Source organism: Tiliqua scincoides, chromosome 1 (assembly GCF_035046505.1).
Source record: "Tiliqua scincoides isolate rTilSci1 chromosome 1, rTilSci1.hap2, whole genome shotgun sequence".
In the NCBI taxonomy this organism is placed as follows: domain Eukaryota; kingdom Metazoa; phylum Chordata; class Lepidosauria; order Squamata; family Scincidae; genus Tiliqua; species Tiliqua scincoides.
Genome location: NC_089821.1, coordinates 72,715,042 through 72,736,755, shown reverse-complemented (window position 1 = coordinate 72,736,755; position 21,714 = coordinate 72,715,042). Strand labels below are relative to the sequence as shown.

General features: G+C 45.5%; 1 protein-coding gene across 3 annotated transcripts in view; it reads right to left on the bottom strand.

The window, feature by feature from the left end:
* Positions 1-20,720, bottom strand: part of LOC136636526 (protein lifeguard 3-like) — a 26,900-nt gene extending 6,180 nt beyond the window's left edge. Inside the window, exons 1-11 of one of the 3 annotated variants that reach the window (XM_066611649.1) lie at positions 20,679-20,720; positions 19,781-19,855; positions 14,377-14,450; positions 13,675-13,749; positions 11,889-11,974; positions 10,932-10,996; positions 5,264-5,317; positions 4,612-4,662; positions 4,024-4,063; positions 2,130-2,167; positions 990-1,077 (exon numbers count right to left, since the gene is read on the bottom strand). In XM_066611649.1, the coding sequence (XP_066467746.1) occupies positions 990-1,077; positions 2,130-2,167; positions 4,024-4,063; positions 4,612-4,662; positions 5,264-5,317; positions 10,932-10,996; positions 11,889-11,974; positions 13,675-13,749; positions 14,377-14,425 (546 nt within the window). In that variant the 5' untranslated portion in view covers positions 14,426-14,450; positions 19,781-19,855; positions 20,679-20,720. Of the gene's footprint in view, positions 1-989; positions 1,078-2,129; positions 2,168-4,023; positions 4,064-4,611; positions 4,663-5,263; positions 5,318-10,931; positions 10,997-11,888; positions 11,975-13,674; positions 13,750-14,376; positions 14,451-18,612; positions 18,663-19,177; positions 19,280-19,780; positions 19,856-20,678 lie in introns of those variants that run through there. The other 2 variants (XM_066611648.1, XM_066611650.1) reach the window with 2 other exon arrangements.
* Positions 20,721-21,714: the final 994 nt, after the last annotated feature.

The window sequence follows — 21,714 nt, the reverse complement described above, 5'->3', positions numbered from 1 at the left end:
GGGGTGGGAAAGCAGAAGCTGCCAAGGCACTGGGAGAGTCCAGTTGTCACTGGGGCTGCCCTTTCAGAAGCCCCTTCTGATTTCAGCAGCAACACTTCTGATGAGGGGTCACTTTATAGAACACATTCCAACTACTAAGCTGCAAAGTGATGCCTCAGCAGAAGTAGCTCTGCCGAAAGAGTGACCCACATGATAATTGGGCTCTCCCATATCTTGAAAATATGAGCAAGATTTGCATATTTTCTCTTCTGCCATTAGCAGCCAATGTGTTCCTAAGAAAGAAAAAACTACTCATCACCTGCTTATTGATGTTACTTCCTGTTTAATGACATCACTTTCGGCCCTCAGTAGGCCCTATGAATGCTATTTGGCCAGCTACATGAAACAAGTCACATGCCCCTGGTCTAGGCCAGTGATTTTCAACCTTTTTCATCTCACAGCACACCAAACTAATCTTTTTTTAGCAGCTGACAAGGCACACTACACTGACAGCAGGGGCTCAGATCTCCCAGTAGCCCTACTAACAAATGATCCTCCCCCAAACTCCAGCGGCACACCTGCAGACCATTCATGGCACACCAGTGTGCCACAGCACAGTGGTTGAAAATGGCTGGTCTAGACTATGCTCTGAAAAGCAGTCTTATGAGCATTAGATACTTTTTAGCTACTGGTGGTGATCTCACTGATGATCAGGACACACACCTCCTCCCACCCATATATACACCATCATTTTGAATTCCTTTAAAAATATTTCTGAACAGTGGACCTTTTTTGTTTCCTCTTAAGCAAAGTGGTCCTCTACAGTCAAGATCGTTTATTGTGACCTTGTCATATGTCACTAAATAAAAAAAACAACCTGGTGGATTTAATAAAAGTTACCTATTCCATCACAGAATATCCCTACCACTTTATGTATCATTCCACCTACCCATCCTAGGATATGCACTCCCTCTCTATATCAATGCAGCACAGATCACAAGGCATCTCACCTTTGTCTGGAAGGAGAAGATGGTGACAATTATGGTAACAACAGCTGTGATGACCATGGCAAGGATTACTGCCTTGGTATTATACATGCTGCATACAAGGGTTAAAAAAGATTGTTTAGGATTACTTTTTAAATTTCACTATAATGAAGATCAACAGGGAAAAAGACAATATACTTTTCAGGTACAATTCTAGCAAATTATTCTATTTTTTCTCCTTCCATTGCTGCATTGTCAAACCATGTCCATAATTTTTCAGAAAAAAACTAATAAATGAATGTCAATGTTAACCTTGCATAATTTGTCATTTTTTCCCCTCCATCACTGCTGCCTCCTGTACTCTAAGCAGCTGAGTCTTCATAGTTGGTAGAGTCAAACCTTTTGCTATACAAATTTTTGCAACCACAAGTACAGAGATTACTGTAAATGCACAGGGTGAGACAGTTAGTGATGTACTCTAGTATCTGAAGATATGGTCCATTTGTGTGAAGATCATGTTGAGAGTTTATTGCGTGTGATATAGGAAAATGCTCTGCTTTTCCCACTTGCTGCATCAACTGTAGTTCTGTGTGTATTTTAAGAGTGCGACTGCATGACCATCATAAGACACATATGGGGTAGCTTTCAATGAAGTATCAGGACCTGCTGCTGCTTCTTCTACCCATGTCTGCATGTTCTAAAACATTTTTATGTTTCCTCTCTAAGTATGAACCCAGTGGAATTTCAGCTTTCTTTAAATAAAGAAAAAGTTTACATGCACATAGTTCAGCTGTTCAATTGGACTGGACGTTTCATATGTTGTATGCAATGTATTAAATCACTCTTAACTACCCCAGTAGGCCTGGGAACAAAGTTGTTGCCTAGAAAATGCTCAACCATGGATGATACAGAATTGATAGAGAAATGCTAAAGGATGTGTGTGAAAAGCTTCATGATAATGGAGCATGTGGTTCCCAAACAAATACTGGTACCAGGTCTTCCAAGTCTGTGCCAACTGCCAAACAATAAACTGAATGTTTATAAATATTGAATATATTTGGAATATTTGGAAACACGCAACTTTTACAAGGAAGATGGAGATGTTTTCTAAAGCCAGATCTAGCATTCCCCAGTTACCCATCTCCAATTACTTTTGTACAGTACCTTGCAATGGTGCCCGTCATGTATCCCATGGCCATAGTCTAGGAGGAAAAAGAAAACAGGAAATGAAGAGATTAACAGAGCATCATCTACCCAGTGTCCTTAAACTTCTTGTATCCTGGATGCACCCATCAAGCCAATCACCTTCAGATCCTTGCACTGTTCACCTGATGGCTGATCTACATTACAACAACAACAATAAACTTTATATCCCACCCTTCTCCCTGAAGGGACCCAGGGCGGCTTACAACATATTAAAAACAGATTAAAACATAATTTAACAGATAAAAACATATTACAAGCCTGATAAGGATACCTTAATAGCTCTTATTCAGCTGCAGTTCTCTTTGTTCTTGTTGCTCACTACTATTAGAAATTAGTACAGGAATAAGCAAGGCACAGGGAGAATTACACATCCAGAAGTTCCTCACTACTTTGTTGCTACAACATGATTCATGGTTGGACAGAGAAATGTAGTTATCCTCACTAACTTAACGCAATAAAAGCCCAATCCTATCCTTTCCCCTGCCGTAGCATGCAGTCGTACCAAAATGGGCGGCGCTGTATGCCACGGTGGAGGAGAGAGGGCAGATTGAGAGACTTGGCAAGGAAATGGGATAGTATTTTCCCCAACCCTCTGTAAGCCTCCTGATTGCCAGCAAGTCTCCTTGGACTTGCACCAGCTCTTTAGCTGGCTCAAGTCCAAAGATATAAGTGGGAGGCTAGGAAGGGGACAGTATCCAGTGAAAGTTACCCACACTGAGTACCCCCTCACCTGCCGCCAACTTTCCCCATTCTGCCCTGTTCCACTCTCCCTGCTGACCTGCCTGAATCAGTGGACCTTCCTCACCCACCAGCATGCAGTGGGTTACTTCGGCTTCTCTGGTGGCATTCCAGAGGAATATGGTTTCATGTGATGCCATAAAGGCACTACCACTGCCAGAACACTAGTTCCAGCAGCTGTAGTGTCCAATAGGATTGGGCTGTAAATGTCATACTAGTGGAACTGCCAGGTGTGGTCAGTACTATATTGGAGTTATTAAATAAGGGCTGATTCATGTATGCATGCATTTCATCTGATATCTCATCATCTGAACACTCACTGGATGACTCACTGAACATGTGATCTACCTCTATGAAGAACATCGTGTTTGTGGTGCTATATGAAAGTTGACACAGGTTGCAATCTGCTTACTTCTGAGTAAAGAGTGCTGACAGAATTTTCTTTTTAAAAAATATAATTCAAAGCTGTTGTGTTTCCAGTGAGTACAAGGATAGAAAATTCTAAAAGAACTGAACTTACTGAACTGTTAGAAATCCTGCATCAATTAAGACACTCTTGTGCAATTAAGCATTAGCTGAAATAAATTCAGCAAATGTCAAGAGTGATCAATTGAATACAGTATGAACTCTGAGATTGGCTGACTGTTGTGTGAGTGCAAATTTACTTTGCTGTTAAAAAAAAGACGTAGTGAAAATAGCCCTCAGGATTTAGAGAACCTCTTTCCCCAATCTTTCTATAAAGAAAAGTATAGAAAGCCACAGTGCCTTGATTCTGTAAATAAAACTATGCCTCATTTCTATATTCCTGCATTTCATGCAAACTGCTTCTACACTGGAAGAAAGAAATTATGGGGGGGGGATGCAATAAACCAAGCAAATTACCCGACGCATACTTTTTGACTTTTGGAGGATGTGATTATTTTCCTGCACGTGCTACCATTATACAGGAAACTAGCTCGAACCATTTGTTTTGTCTAAAGACATGTATTTGTGGCCAGCCAAATACAAAATGTTCACCCCAGACCCACCACCACCCACCTCCTTCTATTAGGAACAACATCCCCATCATTCTTCCAGTGTATTCAGTCCAAGCTCACAACTAAACTGTACTTACAAAGACAGTCATAAGGATTAGGTTCCAAGGGAAGCATCTCCTGAAAGGGACCAGGGAGAGACAGAGAGTGAGTCAGGGTAGATACAAGTCATCACTACAAGAAGAGGACCAGTTTTGGTATAAATGTCACAGAAGATCCTCCAGTTCTTGCTATCACCACAGTAAATCCACTAAACATATTCCAGCCTGTTTCTTTCCATATTACACTCAGCTCCATGAATACATCGTTATGTAACTCTGCCTTGTACTCAAATCTAACCATCCACTTCAGACCACACAAACACAATTTTGGCTTCCCCAGTTCAATTCCACAGATGCCATGTTGAATGAAGAGGGGGGCCATAGGGAGGCATAGGGATACTTAAGAGTCTCTATGATCCATTATGTTTCATGAGCTACCTATAGGAGAGGAAATAACTAGATGGGTGGTAGTGGTGGTGCAGGTGGTTGTCACTGGAAATTGTTGTGTGAGGCCATGCTTCTCTATTATCAGACCACTACTTCCTCTCTCCATCCCTCCAAGGATTCTCAACAAATTTTGAGTCATATGTTTTGTGAGATCACAAAACTTAGCCAAAAGATACTCACTGAATTTTATTCCAAAAGACCAGCACAAGGTAGCTTATCAGGAACACAAAACTGGAGAGACAAATAAGAGAGATATTTTGCCCATATGAAAACGGCCAATAGACAATTCCCAATGATAAACTGCTTTCTAACTTTGAGAGACCTCTCACAAGTGCCTCTGAAACCCATTTGTACCATGAATATTAAGACAGGTAATTTTGTTTCTAAAATATGCAGTTCCCATCAACTGAACATTCATATCAGAGTTTCATCAGCATCCACAGACTATGGCTTGAGAAGACAAAACAGTTTTCTCTAGGAAAAATGGCTGTATGCTACTGCCCAAAGATGGTGCCACAACTTATATGGAATAGTAATGACAGTTATAGTAGGGACAAGACAGAGACCCTTACATGGACATCAACTCAGGGCCCAATCCTATCCAAATTTCCAGTGTTGATGCAGCTGTGCCCATGGAGTATGCACTGCATCCTGAAGTGGGGGGCAGTCACAGAGGCCTCCTCAAAGTAAGGAAACGTTTGTTCCCTTACCTTGGGACTGTATTGCAGATGCATTGGTGCTAGAAAGTTGGACAGGATTGGGCTCTTAGTGAGTAGAGCAATCTGTCACAGCAATAGGTCAAGAGTGGCATTGTATAGACAGCAATACTTACTAAGATGTATAGTACAGTGCAATATTCCTTCTCACATACATGCTCACAGGATGCCTGTGGGGAAGGAAGAGAGTGTGACATTGGATACCATCATATATTATCAATATTCCAATTGTCTTGGGTCAGAGCCCCACCCTGAGGAGCACCAGACTGGCAGTACCCCTATAGTATGTGGCAACAGGACTTCCAGCCACTCTGCCACTCTTATGCCTCACCCACCCCACCCCACCCCACAAACCAATCTGTTTTTGTAAAGTCACCGGGGGACACTGTTAGTGTTCTTAAATCTTCACCATCATAGCGGACAGATAAGATCTAGCTCTACTTTCCCACTGGAATTCAGTGAAGACAAGACATAAACATTTCATTCAGCAAGACTTGAGCTAGGCTTAGAAATTAGCAGCAGGTTTCATGTCAGATTCTGGATGTGCAGTTAGGGATCTAAAAATAGACTTGCCATATTACATGGACCACTTGGTTTTACCCAGTTTTCAGTTCTTCTTCCCTCTGCCAGTTTTGCCTATTAGCTGGGTCAGATTTCCAGCTTTCATTAAAAAAATAAATACATACAAGTACGTTTCTGGAGGATGAGACATGATCCAACATGTACAGGTAGTATTCAGTTCCAGAATCTGAGGAAGGAGACCGTTTCCACCTTCCATTCTGTTAGCCAATGAGGTAGAGCAGAACTAAGACTGGCACTCCACTGGCATAGTGAAGCAGTGAGATTGTGCTTCTTCCATTTCCTCTCACACACAGAGCCCAGAGAGGTAGGAAAAGATTATAGCCACAATTCTAAGGATGAAACTTCTAGGTTCCTCTAAGAAACTAGGGGTTTTTTTGTTCCTTCCCCGAGGAAGAAGTGAGAATTGCCCATAGAATGCAAAGGTGAAATCCATTATTTTAGCACAGTTGTAACTGGGCACCAATGTCTGTCTTTCCCCTCCCCTTGCACCAAAGACAGGACATCATGCTTTTTCTAATTCGATATTTCATTTTTTTAATTTGACTTAATTTTTTTTAGTTTGTAAACATTTAAAACGGCTACATGCAGGCCAGTGGAAAAGAAGGTTTCTGCATGCAGTTGATGGGTAGGCCAAACCTAGCAATCAATTGCATGGAAGAAGCCTTGTGCTCCTTTGACTTGCATGCAGACATATTGCCCTTTTAAACGTTTGTCAACAAAAAGTAAACCATAATGTTCAAAAGTTGAAACAGGGCATGAACTGGAAAGAGCATGAGTTTCCTGCTTACTTGTCCAAGAGGGGGAAGGGTGCTGAGAGAAAGAGATACTTCTGGCCCATCACAGCTGTGCTAAAATCCTGACTTCTCCATTGTATTTTGTGGGCAGCTCTTCTATGAAACACGAAACATCTGGGCACCAACCATGCAGTGCACATTCTATTATTTCACACACTGCAGCTCCTGTGGTATATGAACATTTGATAACATATTGCTTTTAGGACAATGATGTTTTTCTAGTATTTCTCTAACTGAAAAAAAATAATTATACCCTTGGGCAGTGGTATTCAGACTGGGGCATCGCAACGCCCCAGCCTGAGGGCCCTGGCCTCTGCCCCTTAAGGGGCGGGGGCGGGGGCAAGGCAGCAACGCAATCCCCAGGATAGTGTCGCTAACGGGGCTGGAGGGACTGGGATGTACTCACCAGTCCCTGCAGCACCCTTCCCAGAGTGTGGGGTGCTCTGCGCGAGCACCTGCAGGGCTCCACAGCCGCTTTGAAGTGAAAGTAGAGCGATTGTGCTCCACTTCCGCAAAACCGGGAGCGCGATTGCTATATTTTTCACTTCAAAGCAGCTGGGGAGCCCTGCAGGCACTCGCGCAGGGCTCCCCGCACCCCGGCAAGGCTGCTGCAGCGACTGGTGAGTACATCCCAGTCCCTGCAGCCCCCCTGAGTGGCGCGATCCTGGGGATTGCGTTGGTGCTTTCCCCCCGCCCCCACTGCCTCCCTCATTCCCTCCTCCACAAAGACTTAGTGGCTCTCAAACTCTCCCAGAGAGTTTGAGAACCATTGCCCTTGGATCTTAAACTGGTAGAGGGCAGGCTACTGTGGAGTAAATGAGCCTTCGACAACATATAACAGAGGAGGATATGCACAGTGAACTTTGGTATAAGACAGTGGTTCCCAAACTGGTGGGTCATGACCCACCATGGGAACCAGAAGCAGGGCATTCCCCCTTAAGGGGGTCCTGCTCTGATGGCAGCAACAGCGCTGCAGGGATCACAGTGCTGCCACTTCCAAGGGGCTTTTTCAGTTACCTGGGGGGGGGGCGGCACTGGCCTCCTGTAGGGTCCTGGAGGCTCTTGACCCCCTCTGATCTCCTCTGCAGATGCTATATAAAGCCCTGATCTCCAATCTAAAATTACTTTCTGTTTTCTGCAAAAACAGGAAGTAGCTTTAGATTGGAGATAAGGGTTGTTTACAGCAGCCATGAAGGAGATCAGAGGGGGTCAAGAGCCTCCAGGACCCTACAGGAGGCCAGTGCTGCCCCCCCAGGTAAGTAAAAAAGCCTCTTGGAAGTGGCAGCACCCCTGCAGTGCTATCATTGCCCCCTTCATGCCCCCCTTCCTATGCAATCACTTACCTGGTTCCCAACTACCCATGTAGAAGTTTGGGAACCATTTGTATAAGACCAGGAATGTTACAAGCATGTCCCTGTTCTCATCTGTGAACTATTGAGAGAGTATGTCAGTAATAAAAGTGCCACCTCAAAGCATTAAAAGTGACAAAAAAGAGAAAGCATCAAAATGACATTTTGCAAATACACTTTGCAATTTCCTGGTACAAGAAGAAGAGTTTACAAAGGATACTGCAGCCTATGCAGCAAGTTCAAGGTTAACTCACAATGCTCAGACTGCAATCCCATAGGGAACCTTCTTCCTTGGGAGTAAGTTCCATTGAATGAAGTGCACAGTACCAGGCTCTCAGACAACTTCCTTTACTTTTATTTAGCCTTTGAAGATTCAGCTACACACTGCTGCTATAAAACTGCCTTGAGATCATTTTATAGCAAAAAGTGGAGCAGAAATGTTATAATAAATACATGTGTGTTACTCACAACAGTGTGTAAGTAAAGCCTAATGGATCCTTTTGTTGAAGCATTGGGAGGGACCAACTTGGAATGGAAATGTGCAATGGGAATGGTACTTAACCCTCTCTCAACCTACCACTTGATTTGCATAATTATCTCACATTTGCCTGGCTCTGCTTTGGGGAACTGGAGAGGCCAGAGGCAGATTACTGAGTTAGAGTCAGATGAATAGTCAGGCTCCCCAAGGCAGTCTAGGGGAGTGGGAGGAAGCAGGCTTGGGCAGCTGGTGTGGCTATTCAAGAATGGGAGTTTCACACATGGAGGCAACAAGCTTGAGGCAAAGGGAAAGTAAGGCTAGCCCTACAGATTCCCTGGATGGCCTGGCTGGGCCTGATAAGCAGTAATACCTTCTCCTAGTGACAATAGATAAGGCCAATAACTCCCTTTGCCTGAGAGGTTCTCCAACAGCACAGGAAGTAAGACACTGGCCTATCTGCAGGAGGCTGTGGTTCATGGACACATGCATGCACTCACAACTTGTCTTGGTCCTGAACAACATGGCCAGCACATAGGGCTCCAGCTTCTATTTGATCTTTCTCACAACCATATACTTTTAATACACTGTTACTCAAATGCACAAAAGACAGAGAAGGGGTTTCCCAGAGAATCTCATATCTAGGATCTACAGTGAGTTTTCCCATTTTCCAGCAGTGTTAGATTCATTGTAGTTTCCAACACATTCAACAAAAAATGGGGACATAGGAACATCATATCTGTGCACTTTTGAAACACTGCAACATACACATCAGTTCAACTGCCCAGTGGACAGGATAATGTGTACTCTGCAGTGCTGCCCAGTGGGAATGCTACAGGGAGAAGAGAAGACACGCTGGAAATCTCTTACTTGAAAGAGACAGTCTCCACTCATTTCCCTTTGACCTGGAAGTCTCTAGTAATTCAGGCAAGCATACTATTGGTGGGGTTTATTCTTACTGCCCCATCTCTATTACTGTAGTTGATTTCTCAAGAATAACTACAACAGCTGAAGTGTTTGCTCAACCGCTGATGCTGCTTGACTACCCCAGCCTAGCCAAAGGATATTCAGGGGCAGTTAGTGACACAAACACCAACACTTCGCTCCAATTGCTCCCACTAGTGTTCTTCATCCTTCTTCATTCCAGCCTACTGTCTATCTCCATCACCCTCCTGCTGCCTAGTTGGCAACCTTCAGTCTCGAAAGACTATGGTATCGCGCTCTGAAAGGTGGTTCTGGAACAGCGTCTAGTGTGGCTGAAAAGGCCGATTCGGGAGTGACAATCCCTTCCACACTGGGAGCAAGTGCAGTCTGTCCCTGGCCTGTCTCCCTGGCTATGGGCCTTCCTTCTTTGCCTCTTAGCCTCAGACTGTTGGCCAAGTGTCTCTTCAAACTGGGAAAGGCCATGTTGCACAGCCTGCCTCCAAGCGGGCCGCTCAGAGGCCAGGGTTTCCCACTTGTTGAGGTCCACTCCTAAGGCCTTCAGATCCCTCTTGCAGATGTCCTTGTATCGCAGCTGTGGTCTACCTGTAGGGCGCTTTCCTTGCACGAGTTCTCCATAGAGGAGATCCTTTGGGATCTGGCCATCATCCATTCTCACAACATGACCGAGCCAACGCAGGCGTCTCTGTTTCAGTACTGCATACATGCTAGGGATTCCAGCACGTTCCAGAACTGTGTTGTTTGGAACTTTGTCCTGCCAGGTGATGCCGAGAATACGTCGGAGGCAGCGCATGTGGAAAGCATTCAGTTTCCTCTCCTGTTGTGAGTGAAGAGTCCATGACTCGCTGCAGTACAGAAGTGTACTCAGGACGCAAGCTCTGTAGACCTGGATCTTGGTATGTTCCGTCAGCTTCTTGTTGGACCAGACTCTCTTTGTGAGTCTGGAAAACGTGGTAGCTGCTTTACCGATGCGTTTGTTTAGCTCGGTATCGAGAGAAAGAGTGTCGGAGATCGTTGAGCCAAGGTACACAAAGTCATGGACAACCTCCAGTTCATGCTCAGAGATTGTAATGCAGGGAGGTGAGTCCACATCCTGAACCATGACCTGTGTTTTCTTCAGGCTGATTGTCAGTCCAAAATCTTGGCAGGCCTTGCTAAAACGATCCATGAGCTGCTGGAGATCTTTGGCAGAGTGGGTAGTGATAGCTGCATCGTCGGCAAAGAGGAAGTCACGCAGACATTTCAGCTGGACTTTGGACTTTGCTCTCAGTCTGGAGAGGTTGAAGAGCTTTCCATCTGATCTGGTCCGGAGATAGATGCCTTCTGTTGTAGTTCCAAAGGCCTGCTTCAGCAGGACAGCGAAGAAGATCCCAAAAAAGGTTGGTGCAAGAACACAGCCCTGCTTCACGCCGCTTTGGATGTCAAAGGGGTCTGATGTGGAGCCATCAAAGACAACAGTGCCCTTCAAACTGGGAAAGGCCAGTTTCCCAGTGCATTATATAGTGCATTATATAGCCCTCCTGCTATATATTATATATATAAACAGTGCATTATATAGCCCTCCTGCTGACTCCACAGCATAAGCCCAGGTACCTATCCTGGCTCTTTAAGGCTGTAATGGTGGCAGCATAGGAAGACTTACACAAAGGTGAAGACAGCCACAATGCCCACAGTTACCAGTAACTGGAGGGAGATGATGCTGTAGACCTGGAAGTGAAAAGATAAAGGAGGAGATCAGCATGCCAGAAATGCACACTAATGTGCAGCCACTTATAGATGCCCAAATATCTAGGCTAGCAAAATCAGATCAAAGATAGAAGCTCTTTGTTGAATCATATACTGGAGCCCCATCATCCTGTCACATGTGCTCTCTCTCTCTAGTCAGCATTTACATTCACACACACCCCTTCCCATTTGCCAAACCCTGTTCTAATGGTGACATCTTCAATGGCATCAGTTCATGAAGGTCAATCACTATGTTACATGCCACAATGTTACATTTCTATCAGGCTAGAGTCATTGCTACTACTCCAACATTTTGTATAGTGATGAAAGAATAGGTGTCACCCAAAGATATCCCTGAACAAGCAAGAAACTGTTATGAAAATATGTATATAATATTTGTGTGTGTGTGTGTGTGTGTGTGTGTGTGTGTACTCACACAAATATATAAATTTACACTCACACACACAATGCATATTAAATAATTCTTTTTTTACAAGAAAACATAAAAATCACATTAAAAGGACAAGAAAAAAATTGACACAGGAAAGAAACCAAACAATATTTGTAAAAATACAGTAAGAATACAGAAGCTAATAATGTATATAAATAGGTTGCACAGGATTAAGCCAAGTGCAGTTATCTTGTGAGAAAGAGAAGTCATTATACAGCTCTAAAGCACTTCCATAATTTTTCATTTTCTTTTTTTGTCATTGGCTTCCCCTTTTTCCCCCTGTAATTCCATGATACAACCTCTACTACATGAAGAAAATGCTAAAAGTGGGCACATAAATCATATCCTTAAGCACAGAAATCATGACACCCCATCAGCATCCTATTTGGATGGGGGTCCTGTAGTTTTTTTCTTCAGATTTACCTTACGGATGAACGTCTGCCGGACATTCTTTTCAACCCAGTGAGCAATGCGAAAATCCCCACCTTCTTCTATATCATGGCTGTCAACTATCAAGAGAAAATTAGAAAGGGCTAAAAATATGAGAGAAGGTCTGAAAGGTACAACACTTATATAGGTTGACCAGATACAGAGTACCTATATCTTTAACCATTGTATAGAAGAGGGAATTTTTGCAGATGCAGTTTTTTAAACCCTTCCATGTTGAGCTGCACCTGCCAAAAGTCCCTCTTCTATACAATAGTTAAAGGTATAGGCACCCTGTCTCCCTTTGTGTCTGGTAACCCTATACTTATGCAGTAATAAACACCTGCAGCCCAAGAGCTGGATGGTTAGTTAAACTCTATATGTGAAATTCTCTACCGCCAACAGCCACCTGCTTATCTTCCCTTGTGTGTTGCTATAAGACTGAATGGAATATTTGGTGCTTTGAATCCTGAACATTTTCAGCCTATTTCTCCAGATTTTGTTAGCAAACTAGCCTCCAGTTCAAAGGTGGAGTAATAGGTGGGGCCTGCCTAGGCACTGTGCCAAGGGCCCACATGCATGTTCAGCCACTTACCACCTGTCTAAAGTGACAGGCCCTTTGCTCTCCTGCATTGCTGAGTAAGTGCCTTCATGGCTTATTGGGTGATGGGGCAGTAGCTGCAGCAATCCTTCCTCCTTCATCCTGAGTGCCATTCTAAAATTCACAGATGGCTGCCCACAGTGCAGTTTTGAAGGCAGGGCACCTAGGAATTTTAAGGAGGAAGTATACTGCTGTAGCTGCTGCTCTGCTCAGGGCAGGAGGTCTGGTCTAGAGGGTTGAGCCTCCATTTGCCTGAAGATAACATCCGAAGGTCACCAGTTCGAGGCCACCGGCACCGTGCGACCTTCAAGCAGCTAACAAGCTGAACTGAGCTATTCCATCTGCTCTGAGCGTGGGAGGATGGAGGCCAGAATGTGCGACCAGATCAAGAAAGAAACATCTGAATGTTGTGGTTTCTTGAAAGATAGAAACCTTCTTTCAAATTGCAAAAATCCCTAAGGGGATTTAAATTGCCTGCCTATGTAAACCGCCTTGAATAAAGTCTAAGGAGAAATCTGAGGACCAAGAAAGGCGGTATAGAAATACCTGTATTATTATTATTATTATTATTATTATTATTATTATTCTGCTCCCCCATTGCTCAGTAAGCCCATGGCGTTATGTACACCATCTTTCCCAAACACATGTGCGGTTCAAACTAACTCCATTTTGGTTTCAGAGTCAAGCAGGCCCTCTGGTCTTCAAAAGGGGAGGGGTGAGGAAACCTACACCATGGCTTCATCATGACCCTCAATTTGACCCTTTTCTGACCCTCAATTTTGTAGGCCTGTGTTATCTCCACTCACTTTTTTTTTAATATTCAGAGCAGTTCTCCCAAGCTTAATCTAATGTTCAAACACAGCCATTTGCAAGTATCTCTCTCTTACCATTTTTAAACTCGGCAACTGATTTCTTAAGCAAAGTATCTGAAATTAAGTGTACCTTTTACTGGACTCTATATTTCTTTAATAAACTTCTTTGAAAAAGCTCAGCCTTGTGTTTACTATTAGCCTAATTCTGAGGCACTTTGAGATTGTTTGCACCACTCACCCATGTCAATGATCTCAAAAACTGCACACTGCTGAAACCTTGCTTGCTAATTTCCCCAATTTTAATTATTTGTGTGTGTGCACATGGCGGTGCATATGTGAATGAGCAGTGGTGGCAACAACGGACACTTACCAGGCAAGGGGGAGAGAGGTGCAGCAGCTTCAGGGACAGTGTAAGGAAAACTTTCCTCTCTCTTCTTCTCAGATTCTGGAAAGTAGGGGTGGGTCAACAGACATATAATGAGGCTAACAGGACTTGTGGCCAAGCGTCCTCCAAATGCTAGCATTGACCCTGCTGCAGCTTCTAGAGCACCTTGCCTCTCTCTTTGGACCATCAGCACACATTTCCTCATTCCCTATGCACCTCTTTCTGTTTGGTCCCCTCTTTGCTCCCTGCCTCTGTCCATCACCATTCTCTCAGAATCCCAATCTTCAGTCTAATCACCTTGCTTTACGGACCTACCCTGACTCTCAGACCTCTTCCCAATCACATTTCCTATCATAACAAGCATTCCCTCCTTCCTCCAATCTAGGCCCTGTACAAAAGGTTTTCCCTCCCTTTTTCACTTGCTAACTGGACCTCACTTTTAAAGCCTGAGTATGCTCTACAGTTCTTTCCCACAACACTCTCCACCAAGCCTTCCTTGTTCAAACATCTTGGCCTTGGGCCTGCTCTCTCTGCCTTTCTCTTCTCACTTAAAAATCCTCAGCCCTCCTGTTGCATAATGCAGCTTCTTCCGTTCCTCAACTCCATGCAAAGTTTTCCTCAGCCAAAGTAAACTTTCACTTCTCCAATAGACTGTTATGCTAGATGTGTTGGAAGATGCTGCCTCACCTTTGACTGCAGATTCCTTGTCACTAGGGGGAGGACTGATTTCCAACATGTTGTCTCAGTGATGCTTATAGCGCCTGGAAAAACAAAAAGAATAGAATCTTTTTATAGCTTTTGCTCATATAAGCTCATTCCAGCTTCTTGCTGGAAGCTGCAACAAACAAACAAAAACATATCAGATACAGAGCATAAGATGTTCAAGCCTGAGACAACACACTCCATGTCCCACTTGTCTTGAACAGACAAAGCCAAAATTGCACCTCCAAAGATGTCCTTCAAGATGTGCCAGAGAGAAACCAGAAGGCAAAAGGGAGTGGGTTTAGCTTATCTCCCACTGAGGCTGGCCCCTAGAAGAGGGTGGAGGCTCTGAGCCCCTAAATTTGCTCTCTGCCTTGTTGAGCGCCTGACTCCACTAGACCAGTGTTTGTGGGTTGGGACCCATTAGGTGGGTCGCAAGCCAATTTCAAGTGAGTTGTGTAACACCTAGCTCAGCCACCATTGAAAATACAGAGTACCGAGCTACTGGGCAGGGTAGGCTCCTGTTGGGAGAGAGGCATGGTGCTTTGCCCTGAATAGGTGGGAAGAGGAGGTCTGTGTGGTTGGAGAAGGATTCAAGTTTCTGTACTGCTTTGACTTCCGAGCTGCAATGTTTGAATTCAGAGCCATGCAAAATAACAGCATAAGTGTGCTGCACAATGGGACCTTTGGCGGATCACAGTTTAGGTTTGAAGTCTAAATTGGATGACATCACTTCCAGGTTAATGGCATCACTTCTGCTGATTGTCATTCTAAAAAGTGGGTCCTGGTGTTAAAAAGTTTGAGAACCACTGCACTAAAAGAGTGAAGTGAATGTTTCCTTTAGCTAAAGGATTGTGCGGAACTGTAGGAGGGACTTTCCCATATTTCCTGTAGGAGGGAGTTTCCCATATTGTGCCTGCAGCACTTCATCTCCCTCAATATGTGAACCACAGAAGTGTTCTAACAGTGGGCAAAATGAGGGGCAGGGGCTTAATTAAGTTCACAAGTCTCTGACTGTTGATTCTGGGCCGATAATGCTCCTCACAGCCTTCCAAAAACAGTAGCTGGCATAAAGCTACTGGCATAAAACTGGTCTGAGGCTACTGAGGCGGGCATAAACCTGGGCTGAGATTGGCATTATGCTGGCCAGAGGCTATTGAGGCTGGTATAATCCTGAGTTGAGACTGGCATTAAGCTGGTCTGAGACTACTGAGGCTGGCATAATAATGGGCTGGCATTAAGCTGGCCAGAGGCTACTGAGGCTGGCATAAACCTGGGCTGAGACTGGGATTAAACTGGTCTGAGGCTAGCATAATCCTGGGCTGGCATTAAGGTGGCTTGAGGCTACTGAGACTGGCATAAACCTGGGTTGAGGCTGGCATTAAGCTGGTCTGAGGCTACTGAGGCTGGCATAAACTCCACAGTCAGGGAATTAGAGGACAGGTCCTCTCATGGATTGAGAACTGGTTGAAGACCAGGAAACAGAGAGTGGATATCAATGGGTAAGCCGCCCTGGGTCCCTTTGGGGAGAAGGGCGGGATAGAAATAAAGTTTATTATTATTATTATTATTACATGGGCAATTTTCACAATGGAGAGAGGTGAAAAGCGGTGTGCCCCAAGGATCTGTCCTGGGACTGGTGCTTTTCAACCTCTTCATAAATGACCTGGAGACAGGGGTGAGCAGTGAGGTGGCTAAGTTTGCAGATGACACCAAACTTTTCCAAGTGGTGAAGACCAAAAGTGATTGTGAGGAACTCCAGAAGGATCTCTCCAGACTGGCAGAATGGGCAGCAAAATGGGAGATGCGCTTCAATGTCAGTAAGTGTAAAGTCATGCACATTGGGGCAAAAAATCAAAACTTTACATATAGGCTGATGGGTTCTGACCTGTCTGTGACAGAACAGGAGAGAGATCTTGGGGTGGTGGTGGACAGGCCGATGAAAGTGTCAACCCAATGCGTGGTGGCAGTAAAGAAGGCCAATTCTATGCTTGGGATCATCAGAAAAGGTATTGAGAACAAAACAGCTAATATTATAATGCCATTGTACAAATCTATGGTAAGGCCACACCTGGAGTACTGTGTCCAGTTCCAGTCGCCGCATCTCAAAAAAGACATAGTGGAAATGGAAAAGGTGCAAAAGAGAGCAACTAAGATGATTACTGGGCTGGGGCACCTTCCTTATGAGGAAAGGCTACGGCGTTTGGGCCTCTTCAGCCTAGAAAAGAGACACCTGAGGGGGGACAGGATTGAGACATACAAAATTATGCAGGGGATGGACAGAGTGGATAGAGAGATGTTTTTTACACTCTCACATAACACCAGAACCAGGGGACATCCACTAAAATTGAGTGTTGGGAGAGTTAGAACAGACAAAAGAAAATATTTCTTTACTCAGCGTGTGGTTGGTCTGTGGAACTCCCTGCCACAGGATATGGTGATGACATCTGGCCTGGACGCCTTGAAAAGGGGATTGGACAAATTTCTGGAGGAAAAATCCATTACGGGTTACAAGCCATGATGTGTATGTGCAACCTATGGGCTATGTCAGAATGCCAGATGCAAGGGAGGGCACCAGGATGCAGATCTCTTGTTATCTGGTGTGCTCCTTGGGGCATTTGGTGGGCCGCTGTGAGATACAAGAAGCTGGACTAGATGGGCCTGTGGCCTGATCCAGAGGGGCTGTGCTTATGTAAACCTGGGTTGAGGCTGGCATTAAGCTGGTCTGAGGCTACTGAGGCTGGCATAAAAACTGAGGGGGGGGCGCCTCGACCTCCTCCCCAAAAGTGAGCATTACTTCTGGAAAGCGCAATGTGTTGAGGGAGCCTCGCTCTGCCCCCAGCCTTGCCCTCCCCTCCAGGATTCCCTCCCTCATCTGTCCAGCGGGACTGGCGAGCGGCAAAGGGGTTTCGCAATCCGGCTGGCCTCGGCCAGGGCCACCGCGCTCCTCCCCTTCCCGCCTCGGCCTTGACTGAGAAGTCCGTCGGGTCTCCGGAGAGCGCTGCGTGCGAGCGCCAGGGAAGGAAAGCAAGACGTCCTCGCCTGCGTTGCTGGAGCCGGGGAGGGAGAACGGAGCCGATGCTGCGGCGGTCCCAGTGATGGGCACTGTGTGGGCCACAGAAGTCCCCCCTTCCTCTCTGCACAGCGTGGGGGTGGCGGTGTGGAGGGGGGCACGCTGGAAGGACCGCCCCCCCGCCCCGCTCTGGAGCCTGGGACATTCCCATGATTTGCCAAAAAGGGAAAGCACCAAACCCAACAAGTCTTTTGCCGGGGAGTCTTTTGCCTGTCCGAGATGCTGGTTCCTTCTTGCCCCACCAGTGGCGTAGCTAGAGGGGGTGCAAAGCACTAAGTTTTGCAGGGAGCCTCACCGCAACCGCAGCGTGCAAGCGCTCCCCTCCCCATCGGAGCCATTCCGGGCGGGGGGAGCAAACTCCACCCGGAATGACTCCGAAGGCGAGGGGGAGGGGCTGCGGTGAGGCTCCCTATAATACTTAGTGCTTAGCACCCCCTCTAGCTACGCCACTGCTCCCCACGCCGATTCCACAGCCGGTGGCCCACCAGGACGAAATCAAGCCAGAGGCCCAAGGATTTAAGTGTCATTTCTTTCTGTCCTGCTTTTCCTCCAAGGAGGTCAGGTTTTTTTGTTTAAACCACACAACCTTAGGTGGAAAAGCTGCCCAGTAAGCTTCGTCCTAAAGGAGTGAGTAAGAATTGGGCTCTAAACTCCTTTCCACTCTAGCCACTCCAATACCGCCCGACTTCAGGGCTACTAGGGGATGGGGGCAGAAACTAATTAGCAGAGCTCCCTTGTGCGCTGTAGGGTTAGACTAGAGCACCACCAGGATCTGGGCAGGTCTCCCTGCAGGACTCCGTGCCCTCAAATGGCCCAGACTTGGCACCTGGAGATGAACTCTAAATCAGTCGTTTGAGAACTTTTAGCACCAGGACCCACTTTTTAGAATGAGAATCTGCCAGGACCCACCGGAAGTGATCTCATGACAAAAAGTAACATCATCAAGCAGGAAAATTTTTAACCATCCCAGGTTGCAATCCTACCACACTTACCCAGGAGTCAGTCCCATTTACTATCATTATTAAAAGCATATAGAGTAGCCTGTTAAAAGCACAGGTCTGTAACGTTTCCCCAAATGCAGTCACATACCATGGTAGTATCAAGTCTACTATATCAAAAATAAAATATTGAAATGAATGGGGACCCACCTGAAATTGGCTCGCGACCCACCTAGTGGGTCCTGACCCACAGTTTGAGAAACACTGCTCTAAATTGCTGCCCTCGGGATCATTACTCCACCTAATCCTTGAATCCTAGCAGGAGAAGGAAGTCTGAGTTAAAGACATCCCAAACTTCGCATGCTCGGTGGAGCGTTATCCCTGCCCAAACATGTCCATCCAGGCTGAGGTGATGGTTTCCTCCCCAGCACAGCACTTTAAAATCACAAGAAAACCTTGCTGGGTCAGCCCAAAAGGCCCATCTCATCCAGCATCCCGTCCCCTTTGAGCAGCCCATAGGCGGCAGGGAAAGGCATACTTCTAGCCTACTGTTGCTTTCCAGCAACAGGTACCCTGGAGGAAGCATATAGCCATCAGGACTAGTAGCCACCTACCAACATGTCCTCCAAGAACGGATCCAATCTCCTTTCTAAGCTAACGGCCATCACCGGGTCTGGTGGCAATGAGTTCCAACGACAGTATGCAGTATGAAAGCAGCGCATCTCTGGGCGTAGGGCATGTACAGCTCCCAACCACCAGTCCTCAGAATCCTTACCTGTGTGTCCTGGCTCTGACCTTTTTTCAGCTGACAAAGTTGGCTTTCCTTTGGAGATCTGAAACCCAAATTCCGAGGATGGCGGGCGAAGCGTTCCGAGAAATGAGCGAAGAGGCGGGGGCGGAGAGAGGCGCGGGGGAGGGAGGGAAGAGCCTGTCTCCCTCCCATTGTCTCAAACCAAGTGTGAGTGTTCCCAAGAGGCGAGCTCGAGCTACTGCAGGTTCCCATTTGAGCAAGAGTGAAGAGAAAGTGGCTTTTGCGGTGGAAGACAATAGATGTCTTCCAGGGCGCAGGCAACAGGAAAGCACCCTCTTCTGTAAGTAGCACAGCCGATGTTTGGCCCAAGCAACAAGAGACTTCTATGTTACAGCTGCCAAAACCAGAAGGTCGAAAGGAACACGACCCCAAGCTTTGGATCAAGCCTCCCATCATCCATAAACAGCAGTCACATTTCCCTACAATCCCCTCCTTCCTTGCAGTGAAATAGCTAATGATAGTATAGCCCGGTTCTGCGCTCCAAATGTTGCCCCAGAGGTTATGTCACAACCACAATTGGCATCACATCTGGGCTTTTAAAAAAGTGAAAAATCAGAGAAAACCTACCTCCTGCCTCCAGCAGCTCACCAAGCACTTGCTCTGCCAGCCAGTGGTATAGCTTCTAAGGCATCTATCTGCCACCTGGGGTGAAAGAAGATTTTGTAGTCCACTCCCTCCAAGACCAAATCAAATTCAATTAATTGAGGATGCAATCCTAACCAACTTTCCAGCACCGACATAAGGGCAATGCAGCTCCAAAGTAAGGGAACAAACATTCCCTTACCTCTGTAAGGCCTCTGTGAGTGCCACCCAACTGCAGGATGCAGCACTTGCCCCATGGGCACAGCTATGCCAGTGCTGAAAAGTTGGTTAGGATTTGGGCCTAAGTAAATAAATAAAAAGTGTGCCCCTTATTGGTTAGAGACACTGTGCTGGGGTGCAGAGGGATGGTTATTCTCCCCCTGCTAAATATAAGAGGAGCTCCACTTTGAAAAAGTGCCTCTTTACCCAATTAGCATGGAAATGAGAGCTGACTCATATTAACACTTAACTGATTCCATGCTTTATTATAACAACATCTCATTGGCTCTCAGTCTCATAGGTCAGTTTTGAGTTAAACCAATTCATTTTTTTCCAGAAGGCAGTTGTGTTTTCATTTTCTGGTTAATTAGCCATAATGTTTGATAGAATCCAGATATTCCAATGAGGTTTGTTTCATTGCATTCTGCATTAAATTTCTTTTCCAATGATGTATAACATGATGGTGTTATTAGTACATACCAAGGTTTTCACAATTTTGGCCACTTCTATCAAGTTCAGCTTGTTGCCCCCCCCCCTAAAGCTTGTTGCCTGGTGCAACTGCTACCCACTGCACCCCCTCAGCTATGCCGCTGCCTCCCTGTCCCCCTTCCCTCTGCTGGCTCACAACCCCACACTGAGTTGCTGATTTGGGGTCTGTACTTACATCACTAGTACAGGCCCTGAATTAGGTTCAAGAGCTTTATCCATGCAGACGGACTCACTGAAACAAGAATGAAATCAGATTTATAGCAGAACTAAAGGCTATGTAGAGACATAGAACTGCCTGGGAATACCGGGTGCTGTAGACTTATACCATAGTCTTTCGAGACTGAAGATTGCCAACCATTCAGTATTCATGTACCCAGACACAACTATTCTTAAAACCTAATTCTAGTTATGTTTACCCTAAAGTCAATGACAACTTTATGTGCAGAGGACTGTGGTTTTCTGAAACTGCAATCCTATGTACTGTATACACTTACTCCATGGATGCATGTTCCATTGATATCCCAGACTTGACCACTAGAGAAACAGAATGCTGAACTAGCTAAGCATTTGATTACTTTGAGTCCTGAGCTGTCTGTGACAGATCAGATCTTGGGGTGGTGATGGGCAGCTCAATGAAAGTGTCCACCCAGTGTACGGTGGTTGTGAAGTAGGCCAATTCCATGCTCAGGATAATTTAAAAAGGGATTAAATCACCAATATTATTATACCATTGTACAAATCAATGGCAAGGCCACACCTGGAGTATTGTGTGCAGTTCAGGTCATCACATCTCAAAAAGGATATAGTGGAACTGGAACAGGTGTAGACAAGAGAGACAAGAATCAGTGGGCTGGGGTATCTCCCTTATGAGGAAAGGCTATAGCGCTTGGAGCTCTTCAGCCTAGAAAAAGGTGCCTGAGAGGGTGATATGATTGCGATGTACAAAATTATGCATGAGGTAGAGTGGATAGAGGGAAGCTCTTGCACAGCACTAGAACCAGAGAACATCCACTAAAATTGACTGGTGAGAGAGTCAAAACAGACAAAAGAATTTAATTACTTGACCTGTAAGTAAAACTGTGGAACTCCTTGCCACATGATGTGTGATGGCCCTGGCTTAGATGTCTTTAAAAGCGGATTGGACAGATTTATGGAGTTAAAAAATCTGGAGGAATTATGGAGGGAAAAGTTCATCATAGGATACGAGTCAT